Genomic DNA, 20,160 nt, shown 5'->3' on the forward strand with positions numbered 1-20,160 from the left:
TCTCTGTATCTCAGTTTCTCCATTCATTAAATGAGTAGTCTAATACCTATCCCAAACATTGTTCTGAATATTAAATGAATTAATAAAAGTAAGAGTACCTGCCACATATTAAGTGCTCAAAAATGTTAGTGGTTACAATTATATATAGCTCAGTGTTGTCATCAATTATTAGTTAAAAAGTGACAAAAAGCATCAGCAGGCCTTTTACTATCATAAATCCTGGTGCTCTACCTGCCACACCTTTCTAAGTCACCTCAAGTACAGAAATATACCTGTTTAAAAACTAATAATGGAAGAAACTGCAGGTGAACAATTTTTTTAAAAACCTAATAGGCCACACACACACATACACACATCTTTACAAAAATCACTATCATTTAATGATCATTACTGAAAAAAACTGTACAGAGAACTTACCTCTTTTTTCCTCCATGATTTTTACAGAGATGACATTTTTATCCATGGGGTTGGGGTACTAAACAAAAACATATAAAAAAGAATTACCATTAATCTTCTACCAAGGTGAATTACTTAGAAGTAACCACAGCTGTTTGCAGGACTAGTAAATATTTTCCAAGAAACTTCTAAACAAAGCCCAGTTTTGAATCATGGATCTTAATTTTATAACTTGGGCCTAGATAAGTGAGATACTATCATCATCTCGACTTACGTGAAATCTGGGGAAAACCTTCTTTAGATGCAACCTAGTCCTGAGGGGGATGAGGTTAAGCAAATCAGTAAATAATAATAATACTATTAATATTGAACCAGCCTAACATAAATCAGGAGTGTTCTTTGTGCTAGGCACTGTACTAAATGCTTTCCTTGCGCAATCTTGTCTAAATCCAACAGCCTCTCTGTTATAACTGATTTATGTGATATCATCATCCCCATTTCCAGATATGGAAACTGAATGAAGACTAGACTGCCTAGGGTCACTGAGATGGCTCCTAGTGGAGCCAGGGAATTAAACCAGGCCTGTTTAATACAGAGTGGACCTCTTCGCTGTGGTCTAATATCATTGTCTGGTGGCTGGGTTAGCAACACAGTAGGCTAATCATAAAAGTATGCTTTGCTAGGCACATAGTAAATGCTCAATAAATATTTAACATATTGATTTAATTCCCCTGAAAAGCAATTTGGCTGTGACAAGGTTGATAATAGCCACCGATTTTGTCTTAGGCCATTTACATACTTTAGATACATTAGCTCAGTTAATTCACAAAACCATTCTATAAGGTATGTGTTATTTTTTCCACTTCATATATGAAAAATAAGGAGATATATTTAAAAATTTGCTCAAATTGTTCAGCTAATGAATAGCGTATCTGGGGGTAACATAATTTACCCCCTGATACTTTCTGCCAGCCTATAAAGCCTGCCCATCTAACCTACCACCAAATCACTTCAATGTTAACCTAACACAATCCTTTCCACTACTCAGATGTGAAAAGAGAGACACTGGGAGCAGAAGTGACCTCCTAGAAGCCACAGGACAAGGTAGCTGCTGACCCAAGCCTACTGAGCCCCCTTGGACTCTTTTCCCTGAGGTTTACCAATGTATCATGTGATCAAATCTGAAAAGAAAATTAGCAGAAAGAAAATTAGCAGGAAGACTTATCCATGACATCACAAAGTGCTGAGCAGAAGGCAAAAGCAGCAGGCAGGCTGAGGGGAGAAAGAAGAAAGGCCTCTCACTTTGCAAACTTGAGCTTTAAGTTTTCCGAACCCTAGGAAGTGAAATACAAAACTCTGACTGTGGGTCTCCACCCACAGCAGGCGCGTGTGTGTGTGTGTGTGTGATATTGATTTATTAACGGATTTTTCAGGGAAAGGGGTTCATCATTTTAACACATTCTTAAAGATATCTATGACCCAAAAAGACAGTAGATTAGAACACAGGCTCTCTGAGGGCAGGAATACTGTCTATTTCAGTTACTCCTGTATCTCCAACAGCCAGCATAATGCCTGGCACATAGAAAGCACTCAGTCGATATTTTCTGGATAAATAAAAAATTTGGAATATAAACCTCAATGACCTCAGGGATCAATTTGGAAAATGAGCCTGCCTTCAGTCAGAAACCAATCTATGAAGAGAGCAGTGGCTCACCTTTCGGCAACCTCAATATCTCTTCATCTTTCATGTTGGTAAACTCTGTCATTCACACTTCCATCCTGGAAACTGAAATCTTGATAACTGATGAAAAACTTGGTTTTTAAAAATCTATTTATTTATATATTCATTCATTCACTCATTTTAGCCCTAGAAAAAAAAAAGGCTTGGCTGGGCATGGAGGTTCATGCCTGTAATCCCAGCACTTTGGGAGGCTGAGGCGGATGGATCACTTGAGGTTAGGAGTTTGAGACCAGCCTGCCCAAAATAGTGAAACCCTGCCTCAACTAAAAATACAAAAATTAGCCAGATGTGGTGGTGCACACCTGTAGTCCCAGCTACTCAGGATGCTGAGGCAGGAGAATTGCTTGAACCCAGGAGGCGGAGGTTGCAGTGAGCCAAGATCATGCCACTGCACTCCAGCCTGGGTGACAGAGTAAGACTCTGTCTCAAAAAAAAAAAAAAAAAAAAAAAAAAAAATACTTGGAACTACAATGATTGCTTTCTTGAAGTTCAGCCCTTCCAAGTTACATGCCCATGACAGAGGGTCAGGTTTAGATACTCTGCTCCTTGGCAAAGGAGACTTTTGCTTACACAGTACCCCTAAAGCAAGGGAGATATTTGAGACTCACACAGGTCCTCTGAATTGTGATTATATGTGTGTAAATTGTAACTTGTACACTAAAGTAAAATGTGCTTATCTCATTTACTACAGTTCTAGCTTGTTCATTACATACCCATAAATATATATTGACTGCTATTATAAATTCAACATAAGTTGTAGGAAGATGACTACACTAAACTATAAAAGACATTGAAAATGTAATCACCAGGGAGACATGATGATCAAATTTTTCAAGTTCTGATTACTTCCCTAAGCTATCAGAGAAATTCTTAAACATTATAAACTCAAATACTTCACACTTACATAATTTTTGGAGTTGAACAGCCAAGAGCCTCAAGTTTCCATAGAAGAACAGCAGAAGAAAGTAGGGGTTTATTTGCAATAGCTAACTACCATACTATGAAAGGCACATATTTCAACCTCTGTAAAGATTTATTGAACTGAGTCTCCCCCTACCCAGTGTTACTTGAAATGATCTGACGCCATCTTGTGGTAACTTGAATATTCATGTTTTAATTCATGAAAATTTACCAAAACTCCCATGAGAAAAAGTTGAAAGAGGGAAGGCTTCTCAGAGGTCAATATCAGAAACATTTACCTGGAAAGACAGGAGGCAGATGGCCAGGTTTTTCTGGATACCTTTTCAAACACAATCCAGTATGACTGCAGAATTGATTAAGCTAAATCAGGATCACACTTATCAAAGCCTTAACTGAGCAGCTACTGTGTTCATGCAGGGTGCTATCCTAGAGAAGCTGCCATGCACATGATCTCATTCAGTCCTTCTCAAAGCATGGAAACCTATCAAGTATTAATGTACAGAGTATTTCTGCTATAAATATAATAGTGTAAAGCCCACAGACAAGCAGGGCCACACGGGATTCTTCAATCCCCATTTCATACTAGAGACTCTCATGAAAGCAATGTGATCTGAAGACCCAGATATCTGCCAAAAGCCCTTGTCTTTCTTGATCCTGCCTTAGCTGATCACAAACTGCAGTGTGCATGAGAACGATCCCACAGGCTGCATACATATGCCATGTATGCTATACTACTTTATGGATGATTTAAGGGATTCTTAAAGGTATATGTGACTTCATTTTGCATTTCCTTATAATTTTTACTTTCTTCACAGAATGTGTAAACTAACTCCTTTTCCTTTCCCCAAGACATGAAACTACTGCAAATACCACTGTATATATCATATGTATGTAACAGTCTAACAAGGGTAAAATGTAGACTCTCCTAAAGCTGTTGTATCTGCTTGCTTTATTTTTTACATATTAAAAGATAAGCCAAGAACTCCATAATATTGGGGGGGCGGGGAATATGCATTAAAACAAACACATACATATAAAAAGTTAGAGGCAAGAAACTGAATCCATCTAATTACAGAATATTCAATATGTTTGTGGGAGAAGCTTCATGAAGATATAACATTTTGCATTCATATTTGCTGAGGGAAAAAAAAACCCATAAGCCTTCAGAAAGCCTACTCTTAAAAGAGTTATTAAAATATCAACTTTCCAAAAAGCTCAGAAGCCAATGCCTTTTTTTAATAACATTTTCTTCCCCTCTCAGAAACAGTCAATGACATCCAAAGGAATCACTGTCTACCAATTTACAAATGAGGTTACCGGAGAGAGTACAAGGTAGCAGCTGAGTGACAGGTCTGTCTGAAGAGTCCTGCAAAGAAGGTAAAGAAGACCTACGGTAAGTCTGGTATATTAACATACCTGTGTTATAAGCATTAAAGGAATCTGTTATCTAGGCTGCTGCCAAACATGTACATGCAAAGAGATGGGGCTGCTGAAAAAAGATTTGGTGTTTAGCAGCAGAAAGAAATCACCATGAGCTATGCCAAATTCCTTTTATGAGCTCCACATCATAGTCTATCTCAGAAGAAAAGCAAAGTTGATTTTATACCAAGATGAAATGAGTTATAAATTAATCAAAATTTCAATGATCAAGGACAAAACATACTTAAGTTGAAAAGTATTTTGAATGGCTGTTCATCGGTCTTTCAATAGGATTATGAAACAGAAAGAACAAAGGGCAACGAGCCAAGACATGCAGACTACAACGCTGCCATCTGTGAGGTCGGGGTGATGAACCACCAGGTGATCATTCAAGATCCTTCTGGCCAGGAAAAGCTATGATTCCAAACAAAGGCCAACCAACAGCACATCAGCCTCTTTCTTTCAAAAACGGCCCAATAATCAGCAATGGCATAGTGAAGGTTTTGAAAAGACAGTTTTTCATGGTAACACAGAGGAAAATCCTCTTATCACAACCTCAAATGTATGCATAAACCCAGTGCAGCTAAAGATACACTACAAATAACTGCCCAGCACTCTTCAAAATCACCATGGTCCAGAAATGCAAGGAAAGACTGAGGAACTGTCCTACACTGCAGGACACTGGCAGCTAAATGCAATGTGGGGTCCTGAACTGGATCCTAGACTGGAAAAATGATATTAGTGGACAATTGACAAAATCTAAATAGGGTCTATAGGTTAGTTAATAGCATTGTATCAGTGTTAATTTCCTGGTTTAAAAAAGTATACTGTGGTTTGGGGAAGCTGGAAAAAAAGTATGTGGGAATTCTTTGTTTCTGCAATATTGTTTTTGAAATGTTTTATAAGTCAAATTATTCACAAATGAAAAGTTAAGAGATAAAAAACAAAATTAAAGACACGATGTTAGAAAACAGTGAATTTTAGAGCCCAAGAGATCTGAATTGGAATCCCATCTGTGAGAAGCTTGGACAAATCACTTTAATCTGCCCTAGTTTCTTCATCTGTAAAACGAGAATAAATACTTACCTAAAAGAGTTGTTACAAGAATTAAAGGAAACAATTTAATTACAGTATAATACCTAGCACTGTGCAAGTAGAAAATAAATGTAGCTGGTTTTGCTACTAACAAATGAATCAACACTTTTGAAAACTTAAAAAGTTTCAAGATTTCGGTTTTTATCTTGCAATTTACTGTGGTGTGGCATTAAATATATTGCTGGCATCTATCTGCAATCCAAAAATACTTAAACAATGATTTTTAAATGATTAGAAGATAATGTATCTGATTTTCCTAGACTAATAAAAAACTCACAAGCTCATGCTTTACCAGTTCAGAATTTGTGTAAGATACAAGGCCTCCCTGACACTTCACTCCACACTAGCATTAGGGAAAGGACTACACCAGAGAAGTAAGAGTGCTGGAGAGAATATTTACTTGTTTTTAAAAAGGCAACTGTTTCTAAATACTTTAAATGCCTTCATGGATTTATAATTAAAATATAAGTCTTGCCCCATACTATAATGTAATGTCTGCCATATGCACCCAAGAAAGCCTTTATCATGAAAATTAATATATCCTCCTCTGTCCCTTTTGACAGTGAACTTCTTGAAGACAGGTCCATGTCCTTAGATAGTGAAAAAAATCTCTTTTTTTTTTTGAGACTGGGTCTCACTTTGTCACCCAAGCTGGAGCACAGTGATGCGATTACAGCTCACTGCAACCTCTGCCTCCCGGCTCAAGCGATCCTCCTACCTCAGCCTCCCGAGTACCTGGGACTACAGGTGTGTGCCACCATGCTCAGCTAATTTTGGGGGGTTTTTGTTTGTTTTTGTGTCTATGTGGTTTGGGGTTTTGTTGTTGTTGTTGTTGGTGGTGGTGGTGGTGGTGGTAGAGATGGGGTTTTTGCCCTGTTGCACAGGCTAATCTCGAACTCCTAGGCTCAAGTGATCAACCCACCTCGGCCTTGCAAAGTGCTTGGATTATAGGCATGAGCCACCATGCCTGGCCAATATCTCCTGTCTTTTATACACTGATTAAGCCACGATCTCCACTAGAGATTGTAAAGTATACTTTACAATTATTCAAATGGCATTTAGAAAATATTCCGAATTCAAATGTGTACCTTTATTCATGCTCACTCTACCCTTTATTACTCTAAGTTAGTAAAGATTTCTGAGGCCACGTCTCTCAGCTTTTTATTTTCAGGCTCATGAAATAAATGCAACAAATTATTGTTGTTGTTATCATTGTTCAACAAGTACTTTAAAAGAGCCTACTGTGTACTGAAATTAAGCTAGGTATATTACATATAATTGTATGCACTATCCAATTTAATTTCTCCAACAACTCCAGAAGATAGTGATTATTATTCTCATTTTGCAGATGAGGAAATCGAGGCATAGAAAAATGAACTGACCTGGCCAAGCTCACAGGGCTAACAGCTCTCCATTCCTGTCTTCCCCACCCCATCCGATGTCAGAGCCCACGTTCTGCACATCTGCACCATTCTCCTTTACATCATGCCTAATCCTCTAGTGGAACTGAAGACAGGAAGATAAAAGTGAAGAAAGACTAGTACAGCATGTGACAAAAGATAAATAATCATTACGTTAAACTAGGCCTATGGTTTATCAAATTGTTTATTTCAGAAATGCAGGTTCACCCCAAATATTTCTGGAGCTTTGCAAGAAGATATGTTCCACACATGTAAGTGTCAGATTTGCAAGGGAGAAAAGATAGGATCAGAAACGGATACATTATTAATTACCCAATCAACTTTCTACTCTAAATGGAAATAGCCATTCATAAATCCCCTTTATGAGCTTAAGAGTAAACATTCAAACCATTTTGTTCAGCACACCAGGCTCCCGGCCAAAATAAATAACACCCAGGGTCATTCTGTCAAAGCAAAGAAATTATCAATATTTTAATCTGTCCATTTTATTACAGTATCCAAAGTAAGGACATGTTTCTGAATCCCATACTGACTTCAATCTAAAATTGCACAGGGCTAACCCCCAAAAGAGTCAGTTCATTCACTCATTCAACAAGGATATGCTGAGTACCTACTATGTTCCAGGATCTCTTTGGATAATTGGGATACATCAGAAACAAATGACAAAAATCACCACCTATGAAAGTGATATTCTATTCACTATGACTCTTTTAACCACAGCATAAAAAGAAAGTCAACCTTCCGAAGGTAAGAAAAATCTTTACTTCTCTGGCCTCATTTAGATATAAACAAGAAAACCCAGTCAATATAATGGCTCTCTGGATCCTTTTTAATGACTTTAAATTTCAGGCAGATGAAATTTAAGAAGTTCTCTGAATCCAGCTCATGAAAGGCAAGCCCATTAAAAAGGTCTAAGTGAGATTCCAGAGAAGACCCATTTTCTACACTGCTACGTTCGTCTATGCAACTTTGTGTTCTCTTTGTAGATGATTTTAAGTAAAAGGAAGGAAACAGTGGTAAGTGATGAGAGCTAGAAAGCTAAGAATCACACAAAGAAAAAAACCAAAATACACTGTCAAGTGTATTGACACTATAGTTCTTGGAAAGTACATACAGTTCAGCATCCAATGAATAAACTATTCTGGGTTTCATAACATTCCTCCATGAAGAGTTTATTGAGAAATACTATATTTCATGAACAAAGAGTATCATATTGTTTGTTTTCACAGTGTCACTTAGCTTTGAAAGTATGCAGCTAATATTTTGCCTGTGGTATTCAACAGGAAGATGTAAGAAGAGCAAACATTCTTCAAGTTTTAAAAACAGTAGTATATTATAACTTGGAAGGCAACTCCTAACAAACCAAAAGCCATAGATCAGTAGATGTGATTTAAAATAGAACTTCCTCAGTGCTAAAGCAGCTTCAAACATACCATTGTGCAAAATCAGATTAAATGCTTCCCAGCGATCCTCATACGATTGTCCCTTCTGCAAAGTGCTTTCCTTTGAAAAAAAATCATAAAGACTGAAAGAAAAATAAAAGTGTATTTTGCCAAAAAGATAATTCTTACTACCTTAGGCTTATAAAAAAGCATATGCTTTTCAAACTGTTAACACATTTGACATCCTCACAACAACCCTGGAAGGTAGGTGGGGTAGGTGGCATTACCATTTTCACAGAGGAGAAACTAGGGCTTACACAGTTGTGATGTTGCTGACTGCACAAGGGCTCCTGGTCAAGTGGGCCTGTGGGCACAGGACTGCATCCACCTAGAGGAAGGAGTAACTTTTTCTAATTTGCATAAATAGTCTCATTTGCTTTCCCCTAGCCCTATGAACTGTGAGCTTATGCAGTGGACCCCTAAAAGATGCCTTTTCTAATTTGCACAAGGACACAGCATAGGATGGTGAAAATTGTTTCCCATGGCCACCCAACCTAACAGTGAAAGCATAATGATCAAGATCCAGGTCTACTGACTTCCAGTTCACGGCTTTGAATAACATAAGGGGAAAATTCACCCAGAAAATGGGTTTACTGACATCTTAGAAATAGTCACATAGTTCCTGCCAAGGAATCTCTGAAGGATTCCTTTATGAATGAATAGAAAGAAAGGAAGTACAGTGACATGCATGACGTTAACACTGTCCCATCATCACTAGACCTTTAGTCTCCAAATGTTTGTCTCTCATTTTCCCAGTTCTGCCTTCCATTTCCCAGTTCTGACATCCCCAGTTCTGTTTCCCAGTTCTGCCTTTCCCAGTTCTGCCTTTTCATAGTACTTATTCACTATGTACCAGGTACTTTGCTAAATATTTTATAAGAATTACAACAGGTTCTAACTGAATACAGCTACATAAGTGACCTCAGCTATACCACGCAGCACACAAAAATCAACCACATGAGCTTAGTCAACTCACAGAATTGTGAAAATTAAAAGCCTGTCGTTGGTTTAAGTCACTAAGTTTTGGAGTGGTTTGTTACATACCAATAGATAACTTAAACATTCTGTGTTCTCACCCTAACACACATCAAAGTTACATCTTTATATCAGGGTCAACAGGTCCACTTAGCTGAGCAAACCCTGAGAGAAGTCTGTGAACAAAAGAAAACAGATTGAGCACAGCAACGTTTTTTGGGGTTTTTTGTTTGTTTTTGTTTTTGAGACGAAGTCTTGCTCTGTCACCCAGGCTGGAGTGCAATGGCGTGATCTCGGCTCACTGCAACCTCCGCCTCTTGGGTTCAAGTGATTCTCGTCCTAGCCTCCTGAGTAGCTGGGATTACAGTCATAGGGCACAACACCTGGCTAATTTTTTGTATTTTTGGTAGAGATGGTGTTTCACCATGTTAGCCAGGCTGGTCTTGAACTCCTGACCTCAAGTGATCCACCCGCCTCGGCCTCCCAAAGTGCTGGGATTACAGGCGTGAGCTGCTGCGCCCGGCCGGCAAAGTTGATTCTGAAACACTGTATTACCTCAATAATCATTGAAGTGCCTATTATATGCAATGCAGCACAGTCTGGTGGCTAAGGGAGTGAGTTTTGGATCCATGTGTTAAAATCCTGGCTGTCCTACCTGCTAGCTGTGGGAACTTGAGGAAGGCACTTGGACTTCTCTGGTCCTCAGTTTCTCTATATTGTAAAATGGAAATTAATCATAACTACTTCCTGAGGGTGCTGGCAGCAGTAACATGATAAAGTATGGAAAGCACACGAGCGCACATACACACACCACACCACACACACCACACCACACCACACACCACACACCCAGCCTTCCTAGGTTCTATTCATGCTTCAGCCATCATTTCACAAGTGCCCACTTCTTCAGGGAAGCCTTTCCTAAAGATCACCCTCTCTGACTTCAGCAGGCCTCCCTGCTATATTCAAGCACCGTGTATTTTCCTTTCAAAAGTACACATCATCAATTTGAATTTTGTGTTCATTTGCATATCATTTATTTATGTTAATCTCACCCACTACACACCATCAGTTCCATGAGAACAGGGTCTGCGGTGACCTCCCACGTTTTTCTAGCACCTACCACAAAGCTTGGCACACAGAAGATAAGTATTCAACAAAATAAAAGCATTTCCAAAAGCTGACAATGCGCCAGGACCTCCGTAAATAAGAGCTTGGCATTGTGTTACGTGCTTCTGCAGGAGTGAGTCTCGCCTTTAAAAACCTTAGAGTCTAACAGGAAACACAACACATACAGAAGTCACCATCTGACACTGCAGACGGTGAGCAACGCCTAGACAAAGTGCCCTGCGAGTTCTGAGAAGGTGGAGATCAACTGACTCTTGATGATGACAATCCAAAAAGACTTTACAAAGGAGCAGTGGCTTAAGGGTACCCAGACCCCAAAGTGCCAGTCCTAACAAAAAAATTGGGTGTTGGCTGTTACTTTTTGGGCCCAGAAGCCTGGCCTAAGGCAAAGTCTACAACAGATCTGTAAATCATTCTTTCATTCATTTATTCATTGCTCAGGTTTTTATTAAATACCTAATAGGTGCTAGGCACTAGTCTACATACTGAAAATCAATGAACCTATCAGCAAGCTAACATTCCTTCTAAAGAGGCCCCCTATAGCAACAAAGTGTTAACCAGTGTCCTCCTCACTCCTCTGTGACCAGGGCCACCGTGTCACCTCCTCTAATGGAGGCTACACCTTATCGTTTAACAAAGGACCTTCATCTTCCCAGCATCTCCCTTAGTTTGGCTTCCGGGCTGCATATGGAGTTCAATGTCCCGTGGCTGCTAACCAAGGCAAATTGCAATTGTTGCAAATTTTGCTTAAGAAAGTGAAAACCGAAGGGGACCTTAAAAGATCTTCTGGTACAACCCCTTCATCTTATAGATGTGGAAACTAAGGCCTAGAGAAAAGACCCTCAGCCAAGGTCACCCAGAGAACTAACCACGCATAGAACCAGACCAGAGTCCAGGAGTCCTACCTCCCAGGCCTGGGCGCTTTTGATTTTTCAAAGACATTTCCCATTTTCCTATTATTAGGATTCACAATCCTAGAAACAGTCTTTGGGATTCAGGGCCACTCAGTATTGAGGAAGAGTTCATTATTTATATTGAAATCGGCTGTAGCAATACGAACAACAATAACATTTTAGAGCCCTAACTAAACATCAGTAGCAGTGAGAAAAAGAAAAATAGCTCAGAGCAGATTGTGTGAGTTACAGTGAAATATGCAAAATCGATCAAGCCCAGAGAGACAAGAGTATAGGACTTTAGTGGTCCCCTCCTCACCAACCCATTCCTGGGAGCAACTGGTTAAAGGCATTTTGTTCCTGACCAGCTGCCTTACCCATTATCTTCAAGTTCCTGAAATTTGTGATACAAAGAACAATGTACAGCCAATCAATAGTTTATGTTATTTTAATATAAATTCTTGGTAAACAACTTAGGAAGCACTTATTATTCTCCTTTAAAAACCCACTTTCGACTTCTGCTCATCAGAATGTATACTCAGGGCACCTTCACTCCCAGGATGCAGTCCTCAAACTTGGCTCAAATAAACTCTCTTTTTATATTGATTTTGCCTCAGTTTCTTCATTTAGGTCACAACTGTGGTAAGCACTTTACGCAAGTTACCTCATTTGGATCCTCACAACAACTCTGTGCGTCGGTACTATTATTTTCCCCATTTTACAGATTAGCAAACTAAGGCACAAAGAGAGTAAGCAACCTGCACGAAGTCCCACAGCTGTTCAATAAGGGGCAGTGGAGAGGCAGCAGAACGATCATGCTGAGTAAACCAGGATGACTGCCCAATGGCCTCCTCTCGCTTTTAAGGGGTCAGTGACGAACGGGAACGAAAGCTCCACACGTCGGTCATCTGCAACTCCACGGAGCTCACGAGCTGGGATTCCCGGAGGCTCTTCCTGAAAGGAAAGCCTCTTCTTTCAGCTGGGGCAGGTGTGAACGTGATGCCAAGTACGGCTCCTTTTCCCGCTCCCTGTAAGGGGAGTCTTCGAGGAAATCCCTCTCGACCTACACATCCCTGAAGCAAAGCCCGCAGCTGGAAAGAGAGACTGGCGGTGCCAGCTTCCGCGTGGATGGAGGGGAGGAGAGGAGAGAGGGGCAAGCAGCGGAGGCAGCGCGGGATACGGAAGGTGGAAGCGGGGCGGTACCTTTCGGAGAAAGCTGGCGACCACCTGCTCGAAGGGGTACTTGTACACCTGGTGCACATCCACCGAGACCCCCATCCCCGCGCGCCGCGGGGCCCGCGCACCGGCCACGCCTCCGCGAACGCAGAGCCGCCCAGGGCTCAGCAGAGGCCCGCAGGCGCCCACACTCGGACAGCCACATGGGCGTGGCCTTTTTCCTCCGCTTTTCAAACTTTCGAAACTTTATTGGCCACTCGGAGAAACGCGCAGTCGGCCACGCCCACGCCCCTACTGCCAGAGTCGGCGGCCCAGGGTTGCAGAGCGCGGAAGGCGCTGGAGCGCTCCCAGAGCACCCGGGGCCCCGCGGTCTCCACGCTGGCGGCGCCAGAGCGGCCCTGGTGCCCTCCCGCGGCCGCGCCTGCCGAGAAAAGCTTCTCTGCCTGGGAGCCATCACGCCCCGCCCCAGGAAACCTGGACCTTGGGCTTGTGCGTTTATGGTATCACCGCCTGGAGTCACAGAATAAGCCGTGGTTGGCAGCACGGGAAAAAAGTATTAATAAGGAAGGCCTGGTGTGACAAAGGCCAGCATTACTCATGCCACCAGGCAGCTGCCTCTGAGGCTTGGAGTTGGGCCTCGTGTAAGGTAAAGATTGCCTCGGGAATAAGAACCGCGTTTTAGTGCACCAAACCCTGCAGGTAAGTTCCTTTGCTCGCTAAGGTTAAACACCACGGAGCAAGGAACTAGAGGATACAAAAGGGTTGCGAGTATTATTATTTACTGCAACCCACAGATGTTAGGAGAACCAGCACGTTAATCCGTGTATTCAGCACGGTTCTGTGGCCTCCTATGCCCCAGCGCTGTAGTGGGCACTGCGGATTCCGCAGGGAGGCAACACCAGCCCTGCTGATGAGTCGGCTGATTTCACACCCAATCAACAAGCTGGGAAAATAAAAACAATCATCGGTTAAAGTGACACAGGCGCGGGCATGATTTTAGCGAGGGTGATTATGGAGGGTCTCTGAGGTGATGACTTTTACGATTTTGCCATCTCGCTCGCCCCTGCCATACACAGTCACACTGGTCTGGCAGAACCCTAGCCTTGTGTAAATCTAGGTCTCTTCTGACTGTCTCTACCCAAGCCACCGGAAGGGGCTGGAGGAAAATACACACCCATTGTGACAGGCATCTTTTAAGTTCATAACCACTAACCCCATGACTCCTTTTAATGGTGCCAGATAAATACACTATGAAAGTACTGAATTTCTGGCCGGGTGCGGTGACTCACGCCTGTAATCCCAGTACTTTGGGAGGCCAAGGTGGGTGGATCGCCTGAGGTCCGGAGTTCGAGACCAGCCTGGCCAACATGGTGAAACCCCGTCTCTACTAAAAATACAAAAATTAGCCGGGCGTGATGGCGGGCGCCTGTAGTCCCAGCTACTCAGAAGGCTGAGGCAGGAGAATCGCTTGAACCCGGGAGACGGAGGTTGCAGTGAGCAGAGATCACCCATTGCACTCCAGCCTATGCGACAAGAGCGAGACTCCATCTCAAAAAAAAATAAAAAAAGACAGAAAGTACTGAATTTCTCTAATCCACTTACTCTCCCACATTCCTCTCACCTCACACCTCTGACACCTTTGTTCCCAGCCTTATCCTCCAGTCATTACCTTACTTCCATTTTCACTTAGTCAATAGGTCACATCGCTCTGCCACCTCTCCACCCACCAGACCAAATGCCCTGCCTTCACTCTTGTTCCTGTGGGTGAACTGTCAGCACTTTGTTTTAGCACCAGTATCTCCATTTGTCCACTGAATCCTGAGGTGAACTGAAAAATGTTTAACAAACAGCTGTCCTTTAAAGTATAAATCAAGCAAGGCCCTGATTTCCAAAGATTGCTGATTCCTGTGGTATAAATACTCCTACCATGTTTAAAGATGCCAACTCGATGTCACTAAACACAAGTTGGGGATTTAGCAACATGGAGTTTAGTGAGGAGTGGGAGTTGGGGAGGGAAGCACAGAAGCACACCATCACATAGTATTTCCACCACCCACATACGACAGCCATAAAGAACCAAGAACATAAATAATGGAAAATGTAGTAGGAAGGGATGAGTTTTCAATGTTTATTACTCTTTGGCCAGGCTCCTATGGTTCATGCCTATAACCTCAGCACTTTGGGAGGCCAAGGCAGAAGGATCACTTGAGGCCAAGAGTTTGAGGCCAGTGTGGGCAACATAGTGAAACCCCATCTCTACAAAAAATAAAATAAAAAATTAGCCAGGTGTGGCAGTGCACACCTGTAGTCCTAGCTGCTTGAGAGGCTAAGGCCAGAGGCTCTATTAAATCCAGAAGTTCAAGGCTGTAGTGAACTATGATCGTGCCATGCACTCCAGCCTGGGCCACAGAGTGAGACCCATCTCAAATAAATAAATGTTTATTAATTTTTATATGTGATTGTAAATTTATATACTTTAATAATAGCTGTGTTGAATGGCCAGCTCTAGTACATCACTAAAAGTTCCCGTCCTCTTTCTTGTTCAAGGCCATCTCTCTAGCAATATTCCCCTTCCTTTCTGTATCATCAGCTTTTGTCTCTACTGGGCCATTCCAGCCAGCACAACAAGTACACTGTAATTTCTTCCATCTAAAAAAAACAACAAAAAAAAAAAACAACTCTTAACCCCCTATCTTCCTCCAGCTATATTCCAAGTCTCTGGTCCACTGATGCTCCTCAAAAGAGCTGCCTGTAATCTCTTGAGCCCATTCCAATCAGTATTTTCCCCCACCACTTCACTGAAACGACTGTTGTCAAGGTCACCAATGACCGAATTGCTAAATCCAATAATTAATTCTTAATCCCCACCTTACTAAGCCTGTAAGCAGTGTTTCCTTGAAATACAGAGGGAGGAGTGGAGAGGAGAATGAGATGCAAATGCTCTTCCATATGTTGGAAGGATGTTTAAAAGCCACTCCACTATATCACCAATCCCTCCTTACAGGAAAACAAAAAGCAGTCTTCCAGGGAGACTACACAGGTCCACAAAGGAGAGATCAATTACCTGCAGAGTTCATAGTATTTTGTATCTGCCTCTTTTACCAGAGTAGCTGGAGACCAGATGTGACATACAAACCCCCTGCTAGCGTAGGTCCTGGGCCCTGTATCCTCAATCCACTCTGACCATCAGTTTCTCCCAGAGTGTATCTTTAAGCAGGACTTAATCTCCTGATTAAGTAACCGTGAAAGGCCAATGGTGTGTCCTGAAAGATTAAAGGCCCCACCACCTGCAACCTCTACTTGGGGCTGGTTGGCTGAGTGACTTGTGTAAGAACAAATGTAACCTGCCCATTCCAAGGACATTGGGGCTTTCTGAAACGTGTGCCAGACTTGACAACATGAGCCTATAATCTTGTAGTTCCAAATCACAGCCAGTTTGCACAACAGTAATCTTACTTGCTGGGTCCTCTGAGGGAGCGAGAAGAAACTGTGAAACAAATTTCCATTGCTTTGAAATTGGTTGGCTTAACTGGGCAGGGACTTGAGGATGGAAATTTGCAGGCAAACCTTAGAAGTTCATGACCTTATTTGGTCTTTAAGATACCAAATATCTTACTAAAGAACTTTTGTAAGATATCAAATAACTTTTGCATCTTCACAGGGAGACACAATAGTTTAAACGTGGTAGACATCCAATACATTTAGGTTGAATGAATGAATGAATGAATGATTGTAAATGCTGCAAGATTTAAGTGACACAGAACTCCAACCCTGACCCTGTCTCTCTGCTTTTCTCACCTTCTTCATGTTGGTTCAGTTCCCTCTTCTGACCTTCCTGACCATCTCTCTATCACTGATTTTTTCTATCCAGTCTTATAATTATCTGTATATATAAATCACTGTTACTGTGACATTCTCAAGGCTGGAGGAACTGTATATATTATTCACTCCTCTCTATCCAGTGCCTAGTAAAATGTCTGGCACCTAGTATATGTTGAATAAACTCATGAAAGTACTTAATATACAATATGACCTTGAACAAAATCCTTCCTGCCCCTGCAGCTCAATTTTTCCGTCAACAAAAACTGAAATGCAGGGGAAGAAACTGAGTGGGCCAAAACTGTCTCTAAAATCCAGCAACCTGACATTTGAGATGTGAGCTAGAGACACAAGCCAAGGCAGGGAACAGGCATATAGTTATTGAAACCAGGGTACAGAATGAGAATTTGCAAGGAAAACAAAGCAAAATATCAGAATAGATTCAAATATGTAAAATATCATGTATTGATAAGTAAGCGTGGGTACTAAGGAGAAAAAATAAACTGGAGAAGAAGGATGAGAAGTGATGGCAGGGAAGGGCAGAGAGGAGCAGTGTTAAAATTTTTTAAAAGAGCTAATAAAGACCTCTCTGAGAAAATGACATTGAAGTAGAAATGTTGCAAGAAGAGGAGGAGCAAGTCATGCTTGTATTTGGAGGAGGATCATTCCAGGTAGAAGGAATGGCAGGTTCCAAGACCTGAAACAGGCATTCTCCTGATACATTTCAGAACTGCAAGGAGGCCAGTATGGCTGTTGCAGAGTTCCTGAGATATAAGGTCAGAAACCATGAATCTAGGTCACATAGGGGCCTCCAGGCCATGGTAAAGATGTTGGCTTTATCTGTATGAGATGGGAAGCCATTTAGAGTTTTGAGCAGAGGAGAGACATGATCTCAACTCTATATTTTAACAGAATTACTCTGGCTACTTACAGTTTGGAGAAGTGACTATGGGGAGGCAAAGCAAAGAAAGAGACCAATTAAGAGGTATGATATTCTACATATATATATATGTAAAATTTCCTCCCCAACTCCCACTCCTCACTAAACTCCACTCCTCCCTCTATGTATAAATATAGATTCATGGTTCCTGGCTCATAACTCCCATAGCCCTTGCTACCGTCTTTTGCTATAATATTGGGACACTTTAGGCCTCAGAAGCAGGCTTTTCTCTCTCCGACCTTCTTCTGACTTCCCTTCACCTGCCCAAGGCAGGACTCTAATCTTTCCTGGCTTTTCTGATTGATTTCTCATTCCAGAGAGTGTCCCGCCCCGTACCCTGCAGGAAGAAATGCTGCACGGGAAGGCCAAGAAGAATCTAGACAGACGGGCCTTACTAGGTTTCCTGACTCAGTCTGTTAGTATTAGATCATACCCTTTTTTGGCTAATCGTATTTCTACCTGGTTGTCTTCAATCATGTCTATCCAATGGAGTCTTGCTAAAAGACCCAAAAGAACAGGGTTGAGAGAGCTCCCAGCTAGCCAAACATATGGAGATTCCTGGAGGATGGTGCACCCAGGGAGGGCATGGAAGCTCCACGCCTCTTCCCCATACCTTGCCCTATGCATCTCTTCAGCTACATCCTTTGTACTGTCCTTTGTAATAAACTGGTAAATGGAAGTAAGTGTTTCCCTGAGTTCTATGAGCTGCTCTAGTAAATTAACTGAATCCAAAGAGAGGGTCATGGGAAGCCCATCTTGAAATGGGTCAGTCAGAAGTTCTGGAGGCCAGGACTTGCAACTAACATCTGAATGGGGGACGGTGGGGACAGCGGAGTGATCTAGTGGGACTGAGTCCTCAACTTGTGGGATCTGAATTATTTCCAGGTAGTGTCAGAATTGAATTGGAGGACACCTGGCTGTTGCCCACTGCAGACCTGAGTGCTTGCTTGCTATGTGGGGAGAAACCACACACACATTTGTATGTGTGCTGGCAAACCTTAGAATTTCATGACCTTATTTGGTCTTTAAGATAGCAAATATCTTACAGAGATATTTCATTATACATGAAGGCCAAAAATTGCAGTTGTGGTGGTACTGCAGATAATAATATTATTATTAATAATATTATGTATTAGTTTATTTAACTGTCACCACAATTGCCATTACTGAAGGAAGGCAGAGGGACTCGGGAGTTTCATACTGACCTAGGCAACATGGTGAAACCTGGTCTCTACAAAAAATAGAACGTCTTCTGTGTTGATGATTTTTGTGGTGTGAGAGCACAGGAAAAAAAAACACGATTTGAGCTTGTTCTCCCCTCAAGAGGTGATTGCCATAATCTAGATAAGAGGAAATGATGGCTAAGACCACAGTGGTATCAGTGGCGATCAGTTTTTAGGCTCTGGATCCCTTGTGAAGGTAGAGATGGAAAGGTGTGCTGAAAGATCAGAAATGGGAAGAGGAAGAGCCGAGGCCCAGTCTGGCCACCACCTGGAGAAAGCCTGTCTGACTGTAGAGGGAAATAAAGCCAGATGTATTCATTTTCAAAGTGCCACAAATGGATGGCCTGAAAAACAAATGTATTGTCTCACAGCTCTGGATTCCAGAAGTCATAAGTCAAGGTGTTGTTGGCAAGATGGATTCCTTCTGAGGGCTCAGAGGGAGAATCTGTCCATGCCTCTCCCCTAGCTTCTAATAGCCCCAGGCATTTCTTAGCTTGTGGATGGTCTTCTTGTGACTTCACATTGTCTTCTCTCTATGCTTGTCTGTTTTCATGTCCAAATTTTTATAAGAACATTAGATTAAGAGCCATCCTAATGACCTCAACTGTTATATGCAGAATTGTGTCCCTGAAATTTATATGTTGAAGTACTAACGCCCTGTACCTCAGGATGTGACTGTATTTAAAGACAGGAGCTTTGAAAGGGTAACTAGGTAACTAACGTAAAATGAGGTCATATTGTTGGGCCTTGATAACCCATATGATTGGTGCCCTTATCAGAAGAAGAGCTTAGGACACAAACATGCACAGAGGGAAGATTGGGCCCTAATAACCCATATGATTGGTGCCCTTATCAGAAGAAGAGCTTAGGACACAAACATGCACAGAGGGAAGACCTGTGAAGAAAGAGAGAGAAGAAGGCCACCAACAAGTCAAGGAGAACTCAATCCTGCTGATGCCTTCATCTCAGACTTTTGGGCTCCAGAACTGTGAGGAAATAAATATCTGTTATTTAAGCCAAACAGTCTGTGGTACTTTGTTATGGAAGCCCTAGCAAGCTAATATATCATTTTAACTTGATCATCTGATAAAACTTTCTTTCCAAATGAGACCACATTCATAGGCACTGGGGGTTAGGACTTCAACATCTTTTTGCAGGACACAATTTAACCAATAATATCAGACACAAGCAGAGACGAAAGATGAAGAGAGATTCTGGAGGCACTGGACCTCCAGTTCTGGTCCCTGAATCCCATGAATTGCCATGTTTCCTGCAGCTCCTTCTTGGATTCTCTGAGCTTGGTCAGGATCCTTCCAGGAAATCTCCTTTTGTGCTTAGCTTAATTTGAGTTGAGTTTTCTAGCACTTTGAACTGAGACTCCTATCTAGTATGATGTGGAAGAAAAATTTAGCTGTTGTAAGTTCATGTGTCCAAAGAAAAAGAAGAGAAAAGGAAAAAAAAAAAGATTATTTATTACCCACTCTTTTTCCATCTCCAAATAAGCCCAGCTCTTGAGATCTTTGAAAATTGAGCTGCCTTTTACATTGATGTTTTCAACTCTCCATATTTAC

At 41.7% G+C, this 20,160-nt stretch overlaps 1 protein-coding gene across 7 annotated transcripts in view; it reads right to left on the reverse strand.

Annotated features, from left to right (window-relative positions):
• Positions 1–20,160, reverse strand: part of PRELID2 (PRELI domain containing 2) — a 93,852-nt gene that overhangs the window by 68,026 nt on the left and 5,666 nt on the right. For 3 of the 7 annotated variants that reach the window (XM_054556025.2, XM_054556027.1, XM_054556024.2), the window contains exon 2: positions 418–475. In XM_054556025.2, coding sequence (XP_054412000.1) covers positions 418–463 — 46 coding nt within the window. In that variant the 5' untranslated portion in view covers positions 464–475. Of the gene's footprint in view, positions 1–417; positions 476–4,375; positions 4,630–12,634; positions 12,770–20,160 lie in introns of those variants that run through there. The other 4 variants (XM_009241149.4, XM_054556022.2, XM_054556023.2 and 1 more) reach the window with 3 other exon arrangements.

Source organism: Pongo abelii, chromosome 4 (assembly GCF_028885655.2).
Source record: "Pongo abelii isolate AG06213 chromosome 4, NHGRI_mPonAbe1-v2.0_pri, whole genome shotgun sequence".
Taxonomy (NCBI): domain Eukaryota; kingdom Metazoa; phylum Chordata; class Mammalia; order Primates; family Hominidae; genus Pongo; species Pongo abelii.